This window comes from Malus domestica, chromosome 10 (assembly GCF_042453785.1).
Source record: "Malus domestica chromosome 10, GDT2T_hap1".
Lineage (NCBI taxonomy): Eukaryota > Viridiplantae > Streptophyta > Magnoliopsida > Rosales > Rosaceae > Malus > Malus domestica.
In genome coordinates this window covers 25,388,684-25,410,220 of record NC_091670.1, presented here as the reverse complement: position 1 = coordinate 25,410,220, position 21,537 = coordinate 25,388,684, and the positions used below count along the sequence as shown (strand labels likewise).

General features: G+C 37.1%; 4 protein-coding genes and 1 pseudogene across 6 annotated transcripts; 4 read left to right on the top strand and 1 right to left on the bottom strand.

The window, feature by feature from the left end:
• The first annotated feature begins 2,146 nt into the window (after positions 1-2,146).
• LOC103445320 (ribonuclease 2-like) lies at positions 2,147-5,467 on the top strand. The gene is made up of 9 exons (XM_008384313.4): positions 2,147-2,402; positions 2,570-2,598; positions 3,050-3,123; positions 3,409-3,510; positions 3,629-3,632; positions 3,822-3,913; positions 4,106-4,267; positions 4,593-4,692; positions 5,179-5,467. The coding sequence occupies exons 1-9, from the start codon at positions 2,182-2,184 to the stop codon at positions 5,214-5,216; spliced, it is 822 nt and encodes a 273-aa protein (XP_008382535.1). The 5' UTR covers positions 2,147-2,181; the 3' UTR covers positions 5,217-5,467.
• Positions 5,468-6,445: 978 nt separating this feature from the next.
• Positions 6,446-8,745, top strand: LOC103445319 (cytochrome b561 and DOMON domain-containing protein At3g07570-like). Its single transcript, XM_008384312.4, has 4 exons — positions 6,446-6,684; positions 6,896-7,295; positions 7,841-8,130; positions 8,363-8,745. The coding sequence occupies exons 1-4, from the start codon at positions 6,511-6,513 to the stop codon at positions 8,591-8,593; spliced, it is 1,095 nt and encodes a 364-aa protein (XP_008382534.3). The 5' UTR covers positions 6,446-6,510; the 3' UTR covers positions 8,594-8,745.
• A 1,614-nt stretch (positions 8,746-10,359) lies between these two features.
• LOC103445318 (probable transcription factor PosF21) lies at positions 10,360-11,976 on the top strand. 2 transcript variants are annotated; one of them, XM_070806784.1, is made up of 4 exons: positions 10,360-10,820; positions 10,920-11,052; positions 11,236-11,320; positions 11,654-11,976. In XM_070806784.1, the coding sequence occupies exons 1-4, from the start codon at positions 10,699-10,701 to the stop codon at positions 11,671-11,673; spliced, it is 360 nt and encodes a 119-aa protein (XP_070662885.1). In that variant the 5' UTR covers positions 10,360-10,698; the 3' UTR covers positions 11,674-11,976. The 2 variants fall into 2 exon arrangements, with proteins under 2 accessions (XP_070662885.1, XP_008382533.3); XM_008384311.4 differs by having other exon boundaries at positions 10,370-10,820; positions 11,635-11,976.
• Positions 11,977-12,189: 213 nt separating this feature from the next.
• LOC103445317 (F-box/LRR-repeat protein 12-like) lies at positions 12,190-13,568 on the bottom strand (annotated as a pseudogene).
• A 2,897-nt stretch (positions 13,569-16,465) lies between these two features.
• LOC103445315 (ankyrin repeat domain-containing protein 2B-like) lies at positions 16,466-20,134 on the top strand. 2 transcript variants are annotated; one of them, XM_070806838.1, is made up of 9 exons: positions 16,466-16,742; positions 16,868-16,909; positions 17,623-17,810; positions 18,165-18,377; positions 18,481-18,629; positions 18,771-18,930; positions 19,244-19,336; positions 19,570-19,709; positions 19,806-20,134. In XM_070806838.1, the coding sequence occupies exons 2-9, from the start codon at positions 16,876-16,878 to the stop codon at positions 19,903-19,905; spliced, it is 1,077 nt and encodes a 358-aa protein (XP_070662939.1). In that variant the 5' UTR covers positions 16,466-16,742; positions 16,868-16,875; the 3' UTR covers positions 19,906-20,134. The 2 variants fall into 2 exon arrangements, with proteins under 2 accessions (XP_070662939.1, XP_008382529.1); XM_008384307.4 differs by having other exon boundaries at positions 16,868-16,912.
• Positions 20,135-21,537: the final 1,403 nt, after the last annotated feature.

The window sequence follows — 21,537 nt, the reverse complement described above, 5'->3', positions numbered from 1 at the left end:
GGGAAAAAGAAGAAGTCGGGGACAAAGGGACACAATTGGGCCTTAGTGGCTCATATAATAAGGTCCACTAAGGAGGAAAATATAAATATCTTCCCGAATTTCGTGAAAATGTCGTCCTAACTCTGAATTTAATTTCGTTCGCGCTTACGCGTTTGTCACAACAAGTACTCATGATATGAGGGTCAACGAAAGTCTACAATTTAGCCTCAAAGGGTATTTTCGTAAACTCACACTTTTAAAATTAATAAATGGTAAAATTAGGGACAGGTAGTTACATCCTCTCTCTTGTGCATCATTTTTTCCTGAGCTTCTTCTCCCAAGCACACAACTTCTTCTCTTTGGCACGCTTCTTCCTGAGCTACTTCTTCTTGTTGGTGCAAGGCTACTAACTCTATCTCCACCTATTGTAGTCTGGAAGACGTCGTGCTTGGAGTCTGAGGGGTAGATGTAGAAGATCCCCCAAGGTTGCGGACCTGACCTGCTCCTAGCCTGCGTATCTCTTTGCCTTTCTGTCGCCTAACCTCGTTCATCAGCAATTGTAGACCTCTGAATTAGGTGTCAGCTCCTCCATTGCGCGTGTCCGATTGCTGCTGGGAGAGATTGGCAAGGTACTCGTCCTTCTCAAGTGGTCTATGGGATTTGGTTTCGTTACAATTCATATGATTTTGCATCATTTAATTTCTTTATTGATTTACCTGTAACTAGTTTCCTTTATGATTTGTAGGCTGGTGTGTGTTATCAATCTATTCTACTAATTCATTACCCTTAACTAGATTACATGTTGACTATAGGATAAATTTCAATGGTTTGCTTTGTTCATGATCTTTTGGCCAATTTACTATTATTTTTTTTCGAGACATCTGTATTGGTTGGTTATGGTAGACTCTACTACTTGAATTTGGCACTTGATTATTCAAGCCTTCAAGTTTAGGGCATACAACCTTTGGGTACGTTAAGAAGGCTATTCCTTCCTTATTTTCTTAATTTTGTTTAATCTGATTTTAAGTGTGACTTTATGCTTGTCCACTCAAATGTTTGGGGACCAACTAAAACTCCTACCTCTGGCAGAGCTCGATGGTTTGTCTCCTTTATTAATGATTGTACTTGTATGATCCGAGTTTCTAATATTTAGGTTCTTCATTTTGAAAACAAGAATTTTGTGAGTTATGAACTCTCTTAGTACTTACAAAGTCAGGGCAACATATATGAGAAACCAACTCGTTTACTCCACAATATAAAGGTGTAATGGGAATTTATGCTTGTTCACTCAAATGCTTGGGGACCAACTAAAATTCCCTACCTCTGGCACAGCTCGATGGTTTGTCTCCTTTGTTGATGATTGTACTTGTATGATCCTGGTTTTCAAAATTCAGGTTCTTCATTCTGACAACAGTGAAAATTTTGTGAATGAAGAACTATCTTATTACTTACAAAATCAGGGCAATATACATGAGGAGCCAACTCTGTTTACTTTACAATACAACGGTGTACCGGAGTGCAAGAACCGTCACATACTAGAGGATTTGGGACGAAAAGCTAACTGGAGAAGAAAGGAGGAAAAAGATGCCTCATGCATCAAAGAGTTGGTGTTTAACTGGAGAAGAAAGAAAGAAGGAAGAAGGAAGCAAGTAAATGGGAAATGTAAATTAATACCACATGGTTGGCATATGGGGTGGTGTTACTACAAAAATATTCTTTCACTAATATGACATTTTGCAAGCATAATTGCCACATGTAATGAGGATATGAGACTAATTCATTAACAAGCACATTACTTGGAGCCGCACCTGAACATAAATATGAAATTTCGAATCGTCAATTAATGATTCAAGTTCATGTTATAGAGTCAGTCTCATTTCTCTAACCCGAACCCGAACCCTAACCCTACATTTTCAATCTCGGACTACAAACTCCAAAATTCTATGTTATATGTTCATAAATATCGTCATATGAAACTTGAAAAACAAGAATATCTTCGTTTATTCCGTCACAAAAAATATCTCCACAACAAACTGCAAAAAGAAATGTAAAACAAAACAACGACTTCAGGTTAACGTTCGTTACACAATTATTGGAGCCCATTCTTTCCCGTTCGCCCAAGTAACCTAAATGACGAATCTACCCTTGCCCCGCCCCTAAAAACCACACCAGACTCCTCAAGAATCAAACCAAGCTCTCCAAATGGCTATCCTCTCTGCTCAATTCGCCTCTGCAGTAGCACTGTTTGCGGCGGCTTCGCTGTGCCTGATCGAAGCCAAGCAAGTCGGAATCGGAGTCGAAATCGGAAGCAGAGGAGGAGGAGGGCAGAGGGAATTCGATTACTTCAATTTGGCCCTGCAATGGCCTGGCACTTTCTGTCAGCGCACCCGCTATTGTTGCTCCTCCAATGCTTGCTGCCGCGGGTTCATATCTCTTCCTTCTTTAACTATTAATTTTAAAAAGATTGATTTTTTTTTTCTTCCAGTTTTGCTTGATTTTAATTTGGTAAATTAGGTTGAGCTTCTGTTTGGTGGTTTCTGAGTTGATTTTTTGAGGTGATGTTTTCTACCTTTGGGTTTTCTTGTTTCAGCTCAAATGGTCCAACTGTGTTTACAATCCGTAAGTATTAAGATTTTGTATTATATTGTGTATTGCAGAGATGTAAAGCATGAATTAAGTTGATTTTTCACTTGAAGTTCAAATATTTTGGTTAAGGCATGTTGGTTCATATTGTTGGAAGCTAATTGCTTTAATTGAGAATTCAGCAAGCACAAATATGTATTAGTCGGCAGCTGCTTTTTTTTTTTTTTTTTTTTTTTTTTTTCAGTAAAAAAAAAAAAGATTCTTGGTTAGTTTTTGAAAGGCACAATCTGAAAATGTTAAGTTAATGTATTCTTGTAGTGAATCCAGGAAATGGGCTTTTATCTTTCACTAGTGATCAAAGTCGTCCAACCCGTATTTTATCCGTTGACTGTTGTTTGATGGTGAATCGGTATATGATAGTGTATGCATAGATCTTGTTTATACATGTGGGAGATATACTAACTTGCGCTTAGTATGTGACCGACAGATGGATTGTGGCCTGACTACAATGATGGAACCTGGCCTGCCTGTTGCACACAGAAAACCTTTGATGAGAAAGAGGTGTGTATTTCTTATTTCGTGTCTACATGGTTTTGGGGTTGTGAGTATTTTAGTGACTCTACTTGCTCACATAAAGGGAATCAGGAACTCCCAAAAGAAAGATTTTCTTTTAGCATATGAGAAAATGTATATTGAATACTGATTGACTGGAATATAGCACCCACACTAATGTCGCTTTATCTTCAACTTTGGTGCTTAAACAGCAATGTTTTATATTTTCATTTTAAATGTCTCTTGTAGTGGCAGTGCCTAAATCTCATCACTATCTGTTTATCTACTGTGTAGATCTCAACATTGCACGATGCTTTAGAGAAATACTGGCCGTCTTTAAGCTGTGGTAAACCATCATCCTGCCGTGGTGGAAAAGGATCATTTTGGGGTCATGAGGTGATCATTGATTGTGGACTTAATTTCTTCTCAAATTCTAGATGACCTTTACTATGAGCTAACTATTCTTCATTCTTTTGTTTCCATGATGACTGAATTCCTGGTATTATAATGGCAGTGGGGTAAGCATCTTCGCCTTTTGCTCTTTGTTGCTTACAATGAACAGTCAGTTGTTTGTCTGTAGCCTTTGCTTTTAAAATTTTTGCCAAATTAGGTTGAATTCAGACCTACGAGCAATGACCCTTTTTTTCTTGGCATGCATCACTTGTGCAAGTTCTGATTCCTGCATCCTTTTTCATTGTTTCTTGCAGAGAAGCACGGGACTTGCTCCTCTCCAGTAGTTGGAGATGAATACAATTACTTTTTGACAACCCTCAATGTCTATTTTAAGTACAATGTCACTGTAAGTTCTAGTCTGTAATTTATAACATTGATGCTATTGCTGGCTTATTTCCTTGACACCTGGCAATCCATCATTTTTTTTTGTCATTCATATCCATTATTTTGAGGTTCTTATTAGAAAATTGGTTTAAGTTGGAGTATGTCCATTTTATGTATTTGGTGTGTAATGGTAGTTTCCTTTCCCTGTCCTCAGCAAATCCTGAATGAAGCAGGATACGTACCTTCCAATACCGAAAAGTATCCACTTGGAGGCATTGTTTCTGCTATTCAGAATGTTTTCCGGGCAACCCCCAAGTTGGTTTGCAAAAAAGGTGCTGTGGAGGAACTTCATTTATGCTTCTACAAGGATTTCAAGGTTTGCCTTCTATCTACAGCTTATTTAGATTGTATATTTAACTGAATCAATGAAAATATACACTTGTACGTCAAGGAGTTAATTTCTGTTGTTTTGGTGGGTAAGGGTTATACATCTTTCCGGCATATTTTACTTCAGGCATGTGACTGGAGTTTCAATAATTGAATTGGGTCGTTTCCTAATAAACTTGAAAAGTAGTAACATTGGACAATGAGATTATTTGGAGATGGGCATTAAAGAGGAATTCCATTGTCTACTTTGTATATGGTCTTTTATTATGTGCAGAAATTTTCTTGTGTATTCTGAATATTTGATGCTACTGCAGCCTCGGGATTGTCTGGTTGGATCTGGCAATCTAAATGACAAGTTAGCTTCAAGTAGCTCATGTCCCAATTATGTCAGCATACCAGCATATACATCATGGGGTAACTATTCTTTAACGCAAAATTATCTGAAAGTAGATTTTAAGTGTATGACGTTGGCCCGTCATTTTTCTTTCAAATTCCATATTTAAATTTACTTTGCAATGTTCATTATTTGCGGATAACGTGTGGTATAGATGGCTTTCTTACTTGCAACGAAGCTGGTAATCTGGATCCAAAAGGACCACCCGTTGGGGGTTCAAATGTTTGTGCTTGCTGGGTTTAGGGTTTTCTTATCTTTCATACGGTCATGCATCTATCAGTTGCCTGTCCTTTAAGGCCTTCACAAAAAAATTCTTAAAATACAATATAACGAAAGCCTAAACTTACAAAGTTGTTCTCATGTTTGTCTCCATGTCATAATTTTGAACCTTGAATTATCATTCAACCATTCGAGAATAAATTTGCCATCCAACACTTATTCTAGCATAACATGCTATCAAATATTGTTATAGGGTTGTAGATAATTTACTTTTTCTCTATGTGCAGGGCTCGGCGGTGGTGAAACTGAGATTTCAAGTGCCTGATGCTGATGTTCCAAGATCTTGGCAGAGGTCAACATGTTGTAAAACGATCAATTCATTTAAGTTTATTTTTTAGCAAAGCTACGAAACTCGGTCCATCTGTAGCAGTGTGGTGTAAATTCAGTCCCCAAAAGTAGGGAATGTTTTGCATAGCATTGCTCTTACGTAATTGTATTGCTTCAAAGCTTCTCTGTATGCTAGAATGCAGTGTAAATTCAGAACCCAAAATAAAATGGTAAATTCTTGGCATGCAACTTATAAAACTCTCTCTCTCTCTCTCTCTCTCTCTGAGGTTGAGAAGTGGAGGTGGTTGAGCCGCCCATATATTCTTGCTTTGTACTTCACTGCTGCAGGCCGTAGCCCCACCGTGGAATGATAACATGATTGCAAAGAGGAACAAAAAAGAGCAAAACAAGAGACTTGGTCTTCACAAAGTGAGTTCTTTCTATTAGAAAAAGATTATGCCAGATCAGATCAAGGAAAGGTTTTCAGATTGGCTGTACTGTCTTGGTTCAAACCCTAACCCGTAGGTCCAGGTCTGCCCCATCTACCAAAACCTCTGGTTGACCAGACCTTTGGAAGATTTAAAGTCACATGAAATCCATTTTTTTCTGGTTTGATCCTAGTGGCTGGTTCGGGAGTGCACTTCTACCCATATGCATTTAATGTTTGAATCACATGAATGACGAATTCGATACCAATTTATTATGGCAAACTCATTGTGTGGCTTAGTTCATATCTCTCACCATTTGCTGTAATTTTATGGTTGTATTAAGAAAAGAAAAATTGATTCCTATAAATGTTGATTATTTGAAAGTTATTTTAGCACTAATGATGCTTTTAGCGCTTACGTATGGTTTCCCCTTTGTAATGGCGAGGGGAAATGATTTCGACACTCTATTTCTCTCCCTCTGCAATATTCTAATTAAGGAGTAGGAACAAATGTAAGGGTCCAAACGAAGAATGTGAAACATGGGCGCAATATTACTTGGTATAAGCTTTGAAGCAGCCCATATTGTTCCATATGTCACAAATCTGAAGTGCATGCTTGGAAAGTAGTAGTTTCCTTTTATATATCAGAACAAGGAGGCTAGGTCAAGCAGCTTACCTAATGAATAATTATAAATAATTACAACGGCTTCAATTATTTTTATCAACTCCCCATACAAGTTACAATATTCAATCATTTGTCAACTTGTTCCACGTATATACACATCTGTTCAAATATTCATTTGATCGCCCCACTACTTTCCCTGCTTTCTCCCAGAGAGAGAGAGAGAGAGAGAGAGAGAGAGAGATGAAGGCATTCATAGCTTCCATCATCATCGTCATCTTTGGCTTATCAGCCAGAGTGAATTCACAAACAGATTCATGCAGCTCGAGTCTAAACTTGCAGAATGTCAATTTGCCATTTGATGCAGCTTCTCTCAATTGCCTTGCTGTTTGGGATGCTCATAACTACATCCTCAGAGTAAGTCAATCACTTCTTTTCCATCACTTTCATTTTCATATACATATATATGAGGGATTCTCTTTGCAAGAGGTTCCTTTTTTAGAAAGAAAAAAAAACGAACATCCTATCCAGAGAAAAAACACTATACATATGCATATATAGTCATCTCAATCACAACCAATGATATTCATGGTAAAGCTGGTTTATAAGAAAAACTACATTTTTGCAGTACTCACAAACTTCATCAAACCTATGGACCTTTGTCCTCTCAGCACCAGCTGCTAATTCATACATTGCAATTGGGTTCTCAAGCAACGGCCAGATGGTGGGTTCCAGTGCAATTGTGGGGTGGATGTCCCCAACAGGAGGAGAGATCAAACCTTATTACTTGGGGGGGACCTCACCTAACCTTGTGGAGCCCAACAAGGGGAGCCTTCAAGTTGGAACCAACTTTTCCTTAATTACATCCCAGTCCAACAGATTGTACCTAGGGTTCCAATTGGAGACCAATCAGCCACTATCAAGGCTCATATACTCTGTTGGACCAGATGGGTTGCTGCCTGTGGCTCCCAACTACAGATTGAGTGAGCATAGTGACAAGGTCTCCACCTCCATAAATTATATCACAGGTGAGTACAACTCAAACCAAACTAAGGTTGACTTATTAATTTTTTTTTAGTTTTTACGAGCGATATTAGAGAATGAGAAATCAAACGTAAAACTGTTAATAAGAGTGTTAGAGACCCGAAGACTTTCAATGAGCTTGCTCTAAGAGGTCATTTTCTTTCTTTATTGGTGTAAAAGACCTGAGGAATTGTGGAAATTGTGATGTTGACCCTCACCTAAGCTTTCATTTTGATTTGTTGAACATTGAAAACAACTACCCATCTGCTTCTTGTTTTATTTGGAACCTATAAAACATGTACCAGTTGAATAATCTCGTATGAATTGATCTATTACCTATCTTTGTCTTATACTTCATACAAATCTTAGTATGCAAGGGAAATATTTACAAACTCTCCCGTTGTCTGGCAAAGTAAGATGTTTATGTTGTCGGACTATGAATTTTGGATTATGGATCATGTTAATTTTTGTTTGAATGTGTAGTTTAAATTCACAGTCTAACAAGATAACGTCTTTTTTTTCTTTTCTTTTTTTGTGCAATTTGAAACAGGTCAAAGTAAATCGAGCACGGAGAGTCCGCATACAAGATTGAGGAAGAGCCATGGAGTACTAAACATGCTAGGATGGGGCATTTTAATGATAATTGGAGTAATGGTTGCTCGTTACTTGAAACCATATGATCCACTTTGGTTTTATCTTCATACTTGCATTCAGTCATTTGGGCTTATATTCGGAATAATAGGTGTTTTTTGTGGATTTGTCTTAAAAAATAAGCTCAATGCTGATGTCTCCACCCACAAATCTCTTGGTATCTTCATTCTTGTGCTTGGTTGTCTTCAGGTTTGTTCTCATTCTTTTGTTACATATATTCCGGTCATACCACGTTATCATGCTGATGTGATTTGTCGAGTCTCACTTTAGAGTAGCTAAAGATATCGATGTTTTTTTTTTTTTTTAACGGTGGTTAAACCCTCTTGTTAGCATAATGATGCGGTATAAACTTTTTGTATGTCAATGATATGGATGTTGTATAAACATTGCTTTCTTTTGATTTGGTTTGTTTCGGTTTTAGGTCATGGCTCTTTTGATTCGACCGGAGAAGGAATCGAAGGTGCGAAAGTACTGGAACTGGTACCATCATGGTGTGGGAAGGATTCTGATCATTTTTGCAGTAGCAAATGTTTTCTATGGAATCCATTTGGGAGAGAAAGGAAAGGGATGGAGTGCTGGCTATGGAGTTGTTATTGCTATCTTATTTGTTACTGCTTTTATTTTTGAATTAAGATTGTGGCTTAGAAAATAAAGTGTGTATGTGGGGGGGGGGGGGGGGGGGCACTTTCTCTTTGTTTATTACTAATTAGACATTCTAATTTGAAAGTTGTTCTTTTAATCATCTCTTTAATTTGAAGTGATACAGATATACCATTTATGTATATGACATATGCCCTTCAGAAATTTTTGCACAGTAATTTGTTTCTCACACACTCATGTTTAATCTTGTATGTCGTTTTTGTTTTATTTTTTTTCATCTGATGGTTAGAAATGAACAAAAACTGTGAAAACCACCTTCCTTTACCGGAAGAGAAAAAGTGTTGAATCCCTTAACAAATTGAGGACAATTTAATCTGGTTTTACATATTCGATCAAAATTCTTGAACACCGTGTTACTACACAAAAAGAGTAAATAATAAGGATTAAGTATCTAAACCTCCTCAATTTTTTAGTGTAATTCCAAATTGATCTCAATTTTTTTTAAACATTCCAAACAAGTACTTAATCTATTGGAAATGTCACATCCATTAAGGCCTAGTTAAAAATCTGTTAAATTAACTCGGGCATATTTTGTCTCCAAAATCAATAAAATGTCATGAAAGCATATCATCCACCAACGAATGGTCACCACCAGCCTCATCATGTCATCACCTCCAAACAAAACACAAACCCACTAACTCCACCCTACAACTCTAGCCGCCAACATCGAGAAGAAGGTCATTAAGGTTGTTGAAATTGTATGGACTGTCATGATGCAGCCACCACCATCTTGACCACCCACAAAGAAAACTGGAAGCTTTGAGATGAGAATTGACATACGAGGAAATCACATGATTGGAAAAAAACTCCTTGAAACCTTATCAGAAATCTTAACCCTCTCCTTTATCAGGAAATTGCACTCCTAATATAATTTCAATTTGGGTCAATTTTCGATTCAATTCAATACTCGTTGTTTATTGGGTTCCATATTACATAATCTATGTTTGAAATTCAAGTTTTGAGGCAACTAATATTAATGTTGACCATGATATGCCCAATTGGTGGATTTGAACGCAATATCTATGTTTGAAAAATTAACTGGGGCTTAACGGATGTGACATTTTTAATAGGTTGGGTACTTGTTTGGAATGTTTAAAAAGATTGAGATCAATTTGGAATAACACTAAAAGGTTGAGAGGTTTTATGTACTGAAAAATCCTTACATTTTTTCAGAAAAGGGTTTTTCCAAGAAAAAACTTTCGATGATAAATTCGCGAAAACTCAGTCCGGAAAGACCTTAGGGAAAAATTTGGACGTTCATTGGCAAGATTTCACTTCTTTCCGACGAATCTTTCTTGACAATGGGTACACCAACTTGTCATATACTTGCCGGATTCTCGTTATTTTCTTTTCGTTGCAGTGATTAATAACAACCGACTTCGGCAGACTACAATTTTTACACAATATTGTGATATTATATGATATGATAAGAGAGTTATACACGGCCAAATCCAAGAGACATAAACAAGGATAATGTATACAACTAATATTTGATGAGACCAAGTCATTGATCAACATGACATATCCAAATCATTTGTCATATCATGCGGTAATCCTAATATGTTAGGAAATTAACAAATCATCAGGCCACATCATTTTGTACGAAAATTATGGTGTCCCCCACATTTAAAAAATAATAATAATTCAGCAAGCCAGATATTGGGGGAATGAATCAAACGTATGACATTGACATCGGGTGCACGAGGAAATGATATTCATCAGTTTTTATGTTTCTATACAAGCGATGTTGGGGGAATGAATCAAACCTAGGACATCTGTATGGCACATTGACCTAATTTCTTCCGTTTCGGGCCCGTTTAATTCGCAGATTAAAAACTCGGAAACAAATATGAACATAATTCCTTGTTTGGTAAGCACATTCTTGGAAATCCACCTAGTAAACACACAGAAATCCAATTCCTAGCCTTTATTCAACGTCTCTGCCATTTTTACCATCCTATTATTTATGGAAATAAATCCCATAATATTAACCTACCCACAATCCCATGGCAGTATATTTATGTAATCGTTGCGACTAGAACTTTACTAGTTGAGTCATATTTTTCTCATTGCTTGAGAAGTTGTAGCATTAGCACAATGTATGGTTCAAGCTCAACTTCATCCAAGGATGACACTGTCATCTCAATCCCTAGCACCAAAAAAAGGCCTGCTGCAGTTCTTGAAGAAGTCGCTCAGCGCGATCCAAAGCTCGCGAAAAGGTTTGAGTTTCGATGATTTTTAATACTCGTTAAGCTAAAATACTTATAAACCAACGTCGGTGACATGCTTACGCTAATTTTTTTGTTTAAATTTCCCAGGATTATGACTAACCGGAGGTCGGCTATGAGGGCAAAGGAGAGGAAGAAGATGTACATTCAGACGCTTGAATGCAACATACAAAGGTTGCAGTTTGAATTAGCTGCTCTGACTGCTCAGTTGGAACAATGGCAGGTAAATCCAACATGATTTTAGCACACTCAAATATTTTTTTTTGTACAGGCAATATTAGCGGATTGGGAATCAAACTCTAGACTTCGGGTGCAGGAGCAAACGCTCTTATCTGCCCGAGCAATAAGCCCCGTTGCAATTATGTACAGTGACAAATTTTCTGTTATCTTTTTTCTTTATGAGCAGGTAGACACCCTTTACATAACTGCAGAAAACAATAGATTGAAAGAATGTCTACACCATATTTTGGAAGACATTGAATTGCAAGACGGTAAGAAATGTTCTTTAGTTTTCTTCTATGAACTTTGTTAGATTAAAATGCACACAACATAAAGAGCATTTATACACACACACACACACATATATGTAAGCGATATTATTGAGGGAGGGGTGAATCCAACACAGAACCTCGATTGTAAGAGTGAAGGCTCTAAACCGTTTACTATTAAGGTCGTACCCAGTGCACAAGGCTCCCGCTTTATGCAGGGTCTGGGAGAGATGAACAATGCATTTAGTTTGACAGCTAAGACATCATGTACTATGGTCAGAATAAATATATTTTTAATTTTTTTTGTTTAATGACAGCCTTGAATTATCATAGCAGAAATGAGATTGAACGTCTGAAAAGACTTGTTTTCTCAAACAATATCTCAAAAGATTGATTTGGATTGATGCACACATGTTTTTTGTCCGCAAGACATAGCATCATTTCACGGGATGCCCTGGTAGTGGTGCACCTATGTCATGAAAGTCCTTCTCCAAAGTCCGCACACAGATTCAGCAATAAAAACTTCAGGAGTTTGAGCAGCAGCATGATCGGCAGAAGTTGAAACAGATGTTATTGAGAAAATAATTTTTTCAAGTTCAATGTACTTTTTTGCTGATAATAAGTTTAGATTTATTTGAATTAAGAATATTTACATTTTACATGACTTATTTTTCTGTCAATTGTACCCCTTTTTTTTGTCTGATGAAGCGATATTCTATACAATTCTAATCTAAATTTATGGAAAGCAGATCCAAAATTAGGTGCAAAAAGACAACACGTTGCGATGGCGAGCTAGCACAATAATTGATTTTACTAGTAATGAAATTCATTAAATCAAAACGATCACATACTTATCAGTGCACCAAACACCATATTGTAAAATTAATTTCACAAATTATCAATTAGAAATTCACAAGTCTTTCCCCAGTTAAAAGTACACATGCTGAAGCAAGTTAAATCTTCAGAAAATAATAGAAAATTTCATATCAAATAAGTCAAATTATTTTTCATCAACTATCATCTCAACTCCCAGATGGGACCTATACACTTCTCTTCATTCTTAATGGTAACCTCACTCCTATAACATTGAACAACTCCATTGCTGTTGAAGTAATCTTAGGACAACCATTCATGTACAAAACAGAGAGTTGTTTGCAACCATTCCGCAAAGCCACTAAACCCTGATCACATAGATTCCGACACCGGTTGACATGAAGCTTCTCCAACTGGTGACAACTCATCCCGATAGAAGACCATCCCACAATTTTGACCTCATGACACAATGGAGTAGTGGACAACCTTCTGCAATTGCTACAATCGACATGTCACCAAAAGTTCTACAAAGCCGAAGGTTAAGAATTTTAAGGCGGAAGGCAAATCCTCTCCCAATCGCTGCCAAGCCATTTCTACAATTTTGCAAGATACCAGATATATTCAAATATTCAATCCCGCCCCCACTAACAATTCCCAAAAGACATTCTGGCTCAAGCTTACATGATTTGGCTCCTACATAAGCTAAAGTTGATGAGGAACCTTTAAAGCCAACACCAGTTATGCCCTTGCAATGTGATATCTTAACCGCTTGAAGTTGACGACAACCTTGTGAAAGAGCTTTTAGCCCACAGTCAGAAATAAAATAGCAGTACAATAGATTCACATCCTTTAAAACTGAGCAAGACTTATCCAAATTTCCTAACCCAAAATCAGTAATTTGGCAACGGTAAAGGCTGATAACTTGCAACGAGGGGCAACCAGTAGCTGCCATATACAACCCATGATCAGTAATACCTAAACAACACAACACTCCAGATTACCAAGTGGGACAAGCCTGAATCTGGTAGCTCTGTGCACCCAGATAGGGACAACAAGTGTAAATGCTGAAAGTGATAATGAAGAAATGTCAAGTTGTTTGAATGAACATTGAAACTGTAAGGATCGACGACTAAGATTTTGAACACAAAGACATCGATGACAAGTCAAGCCAAAGGATTCACGGTCAGAGCCAGAAACAAGGCATTGGAAAATAAAGATGAGACAATCATCAGGCAAGTCCATGATGGTGGTAAGAGAATTACTACTAGAGCTACAAGTAGGTTTCATGTTAGCACTGTTCCGAAGGTTGTAGAGCTCGTATTTTTATATTGAACTTTCTATAAGATGAAGTAGATGATGAGTTGGGAGAGTCAAAACCACAAAGAACAGAAGAGTCTCCATATCCATAACCGATATGAACCCCACATTTGCGGCAGAGAAGTTTAGTCTTTGAACGATAACGACCCCAAGAGACTGGAAAACAGTTTACCTCATCAACCTGTGTGAACCGACTAAGATCAACTGTAAGGAATGAAATAAGACCTTTCTTGATGGACTTTCTATAGTTGGAGCCTATGCCAGACTCAGCAGTCAATCGATTTGAAGACGACAAGTTCAAAGGGTATCCACAAGAACCACAACTGTAACAGATTCAAAAAATAAAACCAACCAATTTCAGCATAACAACCAAGCATTGTACATTTCAATTTCAGGAACCAGAACACTAATTAAAGATTAGCAAAACATGCACATTTAAGCAATCATCCAATTTTTACTAACCCAATTGACCCAATGAGATTTTTTTCTTTTGGTTTAACCCAATTGACCCAATGAGATTGGAGTGATGAAGGTCAAACATTCAATCTTCATCAGTCAACCCAGATGATTTCAAGCACTCAAAAATGAATAAATAAATGGTTCATTCAGTGAGAAAATTGACAATTTAACATGAACCAATGTGAAAGTAATGAAACTGGGTGAAGAAATTAAATGGCAGTTGATTCAGATTCAGAACAAGAAACGGAATTTGGGAAATTCACCTGTAGGAGACTTGAGCTTGGGACATCCTTCACTCACCCAAGATCGGATTCAGACTCAATATCCTCCGATTCATTGAAATAAATTGCTGGCAATATTATCAGAGTGGAAAGCTTGTGTTTTCTTTGGGATGTTCGTAATTCTCTTCTTGTCTGCTCAAAGGATTTTGCCGGCTTGGGAATTGGGATATCAAACTGGCAGACTCTCTGACATGACAAAGTTCTTGGACTCCAAACAATATGATGTGGGCCGGACTTTGGGTACTATCCTGGCCTGCCTTCACTTTTATAAAAATTAGGTTTCTATATATATATATATTTTTTTTATTAATTGAAATATTTTTCTTTTTTTTTTCAATTTTTGATAAAGATCCTTTAATTTCTATCTAGATGGTAATTTCAGTATACGTGTTAGCATATTTAAATTTTATAACCATCTTCAAGATGTTACGTTTTGTATATTTATATTTACAACTAAATTTTTGTATCATATATTTCTATTTTTAATTTGTACCAATTTTTTATTTTGCAACCATTGTTTAATTCGTATCAATTTTCTTTTTCGTTTAAATTTTCACCCATGTATTTAATTTCATTTTGTGCCCATGTTTTAACTTCAATTTGTACCCTTTATTTTTTTTTTTAATCTTTATTTGCACCCATAATTTTAACTTTTGATATGTACCCTAAATCAGGTCAGGGTACTTTTTAGGGGTAATTTTATCAATGTTTTTAACTAACACATGTACGGATAAAATACAAAATTGTAATTTTCCTTTATTATAAGTGATATTCTACTATAAATACAATTAGATAAGCCCCTGCTATTAAATTTTAGAAATTTTCTATCTATTTTGGTCACATTGCAAATGTTTGAGGACAATGAAGTAATTTTATCCCTAGTGTTGATAACAAGTTGCCCTTTTTCTTTTTTTCCATTAGTTCACTTTGTACACTTTCTGTTTGAATTAGTCATAGGAGTCCAATTAGCAGCTATAAAGTATTGACTTTGTGCGCAATTAGATAAGCCCATGACATTATATTTTTTCCATCTAATTTAGTAATATTTCTATGATGTAACCAAATTTAGTAAGACAAGAACTTGCTTCTTGTGATACAAAAAATTTTCATTAATGGCATAAAACAATCCTTACTTCCACACGAAAAATTTGGTAGGAATTCGCTTACTAGAGATACCTTTCTTCCCTTTCGTTGCAAAGTATGTCACTTTTGCAACGTGCTTGCAAGAAAGATTTATACTTTTTCTAGTGAACAAGAAAACTTCAACGTAGGTTTTACGATTTTTTTATCGTTTCCTTGATTGCATAACTCTTGCAATTGCAGAATGTGAGATGTTGGTCGATATGCAATGCACAATCAATCGCCCATCCTCTCACATCTTATAGTGCAAATTTCTACACAAATTTTTTTTTTCGTCAATGAAGTTTGTAATTGAGATTTGAATTCAGACCATTTCACCATGTAGATCGAAATGTGAAATATTGGTCAACATGCAATACATTATACAATCATTTGTCTAGCCTCTCACATGTTGCAATGCGAAACCTGCAACATCTATTCATAAACTATCGTGTACGAGATTTGAATTCAAGACTTAGGGCTTGTTTGGAAATACTTTTAAAATTACTGAAAGCATTTTTAGCGAAAATGTTTTTTGGTTCTAAAAATACTGTAAGTGCTTCCTACAATAAGCACCAGTATTAGGCCTTTAGGCATTTAAGTGATATTTCAAGATTCATTTGTATTTTTATTAAGATTTGTTAAAAAAAAAACGTTTTCAACAGAAGTATTTTCAATCATTTTAAAAAAGTTTTTAGATGAGTTCTGACTCTCAACAGAGAGAGAGAGAATTGGGCTAATTGAGGGCTGATTTGATATTGCTGTGCTTTGAAAAAAAGCTGCTTCTGCTGTGATGTGAGAATAAGCGGCTGTGAAATAAAGCTGTAGAGTGTTTGATAAACTTTTTTGTAAAAATTCTTTTGAAAAAAAAAAATAATATTATAGTGTTTGATAAACTTTTATGTAAAACAGATGTGAAAAAAAACCGGTTTTTCAAAGCAGGGTTTTGCAGCTTCTTGTTTTTGGCTTTTTTTTTTCATCCAAAACTGTGAAAAAAAGATGAAGCTGAATGTTTACCAAACACAAAAAAGGCTTTCAGTTTTTTTTTATACCAACTTTTTTTCAGAATCAACTCAGTACCAAACCAGACTTGAGTCGGCCAAAACCAGGCTTGAGTCGGCCAAATGCATGTAAAGCCCAAAAGGCAAAAGAGTAATTTGGTGATAATAGCAAAGAAAGAGCCAATCGTTCGGGAATTGGGAAAGGGTTGAGGATTGAGATGGCCCACTGAGTCGTGTAGAGTACAGAAATCGGTGGTGAGCTGCTAAGTCAATAGAGCTTATAGGGTTCTGAATCCACCAGAGCCAAAGCTTCTTTCTCTCTCTCTCCCTTCGTCAGGTCTCTGAAGCATTCGCTTCTTTGCGTGCTGCGAAGGACCTCCTGCTTCACTCTCCTTCCCCACTTCAATCCCCACCGCATCGCCACCCGAAGATCAGGTTCGATCATTTTCGCACTTTTCGAATCGATTGTGTGAATTTCTTGATAAATTACGCAGTTTTGGGTTTGAATCGTTGTTTGGTGATTGGAGATTGATCGCTCTGTTTCTTCATCGTCGATTCAGGTGCTTCTATGGCTTCCGCGCAGAAGGATGTGCCTGCTGCTGCTGGTATGCTTGGTGTTGTTTCTCGTACTGTTAATTGTTTATTTTAATATATATATATTTTTTTGTGTGTGTTGATTTGATTAGCAATTCCAGCGTGTCTGAATTTCTATCAGTCTCTGGAGTTTGATTGATGTAGAACTATAATTTATGTATATATTTATATATACATACGGATAGGGATAGGATGTAAGAGTGGTAGTAGGAGTGGGTTTAGGGGGTTAAAAGAGAGAAGTATTCTTTGTTTTGCTGAAAATTCTTGCAGATTTTGGTGTTTAATTTTATTTGGATTTCTTAATTTGATCAAAGGATGCTTTGGTTAGCAGCCAGTTTTATTTATTCGTTTTTTATTCGGATTTATAGCACCGAGGGTATATGTGAACGGTGAAGCGGTTTGTTTGGGTTCATGTATCTTAAACCATGTAGTGAGAAGTGAGGGTTTTGTTTGTGTTTTAGATAATCTGCAGGAATATGTAATTTGGGTTGGTTTTTTAGACCATGATAAAGCAGTCCAAGTAAATTGGGTTAGTTTTATTTACTTTTTTATATAATTGTAGTGAAGCTTGATAATTGGCTAGTCTGATAACTATTTTCTATATCCTTTTGTTAATTGATTTTTTCATTGAAACTGGATGCAAAAGCCGCCAATGTCTTTTGGAATTTAATTTTAAGAGACTAAGAGTATGCCACTCTCGCGTTCATCATATCTTTTTCAGGCGAAAAGCCAGTTTCAACAGAGAACAAAAGTTCCAAACCTGAAACAACAGAGAACAAAACTCCCAAGCCTGAGGCATCGTCTGGAGACTCACTGTCAGGACAACCAGGGGCTACCCCTTTCCAAATTCCAGAGGCTGGATTTCCTCCCAATCCTTTTGATTTCTCAGCCATGACTGGCTTGCTGAATGTATGTTATTGCTTTTATAGCGTTTTGAGTTTGAAAACATTTGAATGACTGAGCATGGGAGAAGAATAATTTCGATTAAATTAATAATTGAAAAGTATATAATTTATCCAACTCTGAGACCTCTGTCGCTGCACATATGCCTTTTTACACTGAATGTCAGGGAGCAATGTGCACTATGCCATCCATTTCACAACGTATTGAATTCTCTATAGTAATTTGGGGGTATTATGCCTTGATGCGAAATGGGTGACTGCTACCAATCCAAAACTCAAGTACTAGTAAAACTTTAAAACGTTTAAAAAGTTCAATCAGTCTGGTTCTTGCTCAAAGTGTCTTATATGTCATATGCACCAGGATCCTAGCATTAAGGAATTAGCTGAACAGATAGCAAAGGATCCTTCATTCAACCAGATGGCAGACCAACTTCAGAAAACTTTTCAAGGTGTGTCAGTTGATGAAGGTGTCCCTCAGTTTGATAGTCAACAGTACTATTCCACCATGCAACAGGTTATGCAGAATCCTCAGTTCATGACCATGGCTGAGCGCCTTGGTAGTGCATTGATGCAGGTAATGTGGTCTTTCTCCTTTCGTGATTATTTTTTATTTATTCTCAGTGTTGTGCAAGTCGTTTGGTTGATTGAATTTCAAGCTTATTAATTTTTCTACTCAGGATCCATCTATGAATACCATGCTTGAGAGTTTCGCCAATCCCTCGAACAAAGATCAGCTTGAGGAACGCATGTCACGTATCAAAGAAGATCCTTCTTTGAAACCTATTTTGGAAGAAATAGAAACTGGTGGTCCAGCTGCCATGATGAGGTTAGTAATCCTAGATTTGTTATGGGAGCTGGGAACTAATGCTTGAGCTATAACGTTTTCTTTCTTGAGACATAGTAGTGGAATTGGACTTGATTGAGTACAAATTTTTGGTGTGCTAAAGAAGGAAATTCTGCTTTGCAGATACTGGAATGATAAAGATGTTTTGCAGAAGTTGGGAGAAGCAATGGGTCTTGCAGTTGGGGATGCAGCTACTTCTACTGAAGCACCAGAAGAAGCAGAAGATGCCGGAAATGAGGATGAATCAATTGTTCATCACACTGCTAGTGTTGGTGACGTGGAGGTAGAGCACACCATTGTCTGCTCTTAACTGTTAATAAGATATTGCCAATTAAGAAATTCTGCAATTGAGGCATGATTATGGTATTTGAAAATGTCTTCTATTTGAACTTATTTCTGCTTTCAAACTCATGGTTTTCACACCCAAGCTCTTCATGTTAATTAGTTCTATTAGTTTGCTTGCATGATTTCTGGTAACTTAGCATTTGATATCAGGAAATATACCTCCATGTTGAACTTTGATTTGTATATACCTGACGTGTTTGGTTCAACTTAGCAGATGTACAAGTGTTTAAAATTTTCAATCTGTCAATTAGGGTTTGAAAGCTGCCTTAGCATCTGGTGCTGACAAGGATGAGGAAGATTCAGAAGGGAGGACAGCATTACATTTTGCATGTGGATATGGTGAGGTATGATATCTTTCCGAGTCCCTCTCTTTTTACTTGTTTCTGCAAGCCAATACTTGTTATCATCAGGTGATGGACCTTTCGCACATATGCGGAAATCATGCAGTTCTGATATGATCACAAGCTACTGCTGAAACTAAATGATCATGAAGAAAAAGGGGTGGGGGATAGAGTTCTGTTAATGGTTTTATACTTTGATATATGGAGGTATTTAGATGAGTCTCATTTCATTTCAGGTGAAGTGTGCTCAAGCTCTTCTTGAGGCTGGAGCAAGAGTCGATGCTCTTGATAAGAACAAAAACACCGCACTTCATTATGCAGCCGGTTATGGCAGGAAGGAATGCGTGGCACTTCTACTCGAGAATGGCGCAGCTGTGTAAGCCATTTGTTAAAATTTTAAGTCCTCTATATGAAATTAGATATTGCTCCACTCATAGGTTTACTCATACTCTTTTGTTTCCGGAATCTGCAGCACTCTCCAGAACATGGACGGCAAAACCCCAATCGATGTTGCCAAGTTGAACAACCAAAATGACGTACTAAAGTTGCTCGAGAAGGACGCCTTCCTGTAATTCTTCATAAAGTTGTGGTTGGCATATGCTTACGGTTGTTTCATGTTAGGCATATGCCGATTTGGATTCAGTCTACTTGGACGATTGGATCGGCGTGAGGATATAAGCACCCCCATACCTTAATGCTTTGTCTATGTTATGTTTACCTTTTATGATTCCTACGTCGCTGGAATGTGTCAGTAACAACCTAAAACATTTTGATGGGAGACATGGAACGTGTTGTGTGGCATATGACGTGTAGCTTTCGTTGTTATTTTGGGATTTCATTTCTCATTGGTAAAAGAAAGAAAAAATGAAGATGGTGATTGATTACTCATCAAATAATTGGTTTGCATTACGCAAGTTTCTGAGTAAAACAATCTCAACATAAAGTAGGGGTAAACTGATCAAGGGGACTGCACTGAGCAGGAAAAAAAAAACGAAGGGGCCGTCTGAAAAATCAATAAATTAGTTTTTGCTGCTGTCTTATTAGATTAGGAATGTGATTGTGTAAATTCTATCATGTTTGGAATATTCTTATGGGATTCTACCATATCTCTTAGATTATATATTATTCTATTAGAGTTCTAATCCTATTAGGGCAAGGATACGACACACATTTCACAATTACACATCTCTTTCTTTCTCTCTATTGTCGTCGCACCCACTTCTCTTTGTCCTTTATATGGTTCAGTAAATTAGGCTTATAACACGTTTTCAGCACGCTCTCGACGTTGTGCTAAAGAGAGTTTATTCTTCAATTAGGAGAGTTACGTTTTAGTCATTCTTTTTATGATTAATTTATTATTTTATTGAATAGAACATCATACTATTGATTCAATTTAATTTTTCTTTGTTGAATGTGATACAACACATTGAGGATGCAATTCCAGCTTTCAAAGAAGGATCTTCTACAAATTCAAAGGCTTACTTATTTTCTGCCAGTTAGGTTCTTTTAAAATAAATTAAGATATTTGAAACGACCTTGAAACATGAAAACATTTCCCATGATGCATGAACCTCTTATATTTATATTTGTTCATGCAATACGCAATTATGCTATGTGGAATTGTGAGTCAAAGCATCAAAATTAATTTAGAAGCAAGTAGAGTTTTTAACCCTAGAATTTGAAAAAAAAAATAAAAAAGAAGGGAAATATGGGATTTTTTCGTGATTGAGCAGCGGCTCCACATAGTGTTGCCAAGCCGAGTTGGCTGACCTGCAACCACACCGCAGCTAGGACGGTGTCGTTTTGACGCCCTGCACCGCACCAGGCCTCAACCCTGGTTGGTCTCCAAACAAGCTTGAAGCCTTGAGTCCACCAGTATGCCCTTAAAACTTTGTTGGCCTCTGCCTTGCCTCAGCCCACCACACCTGCAGCAAGCTTAGGCTTGCTGGGCTTTCCCCACATGGACCTCGTTTGCCTGTAACAAGCAGCTTGCTGGGCTCACCATTTGTCTCGACCCGCAATCACCAAAGCCAGCCCACATGCCTAGGCTCGCTTAGAACCGGCCCAAACGAAGCCAGCCTTTGGCTGGGCTTTGCGTGCACCCATACCAAACCAGCCCCCATGCTAGGCATGTGCTCCCCCCGCGCCCTTTGTGGCTCAAAACCAACAGTTTGGCTGCTGGGCTCCTTCCTAAAATCGGCCTG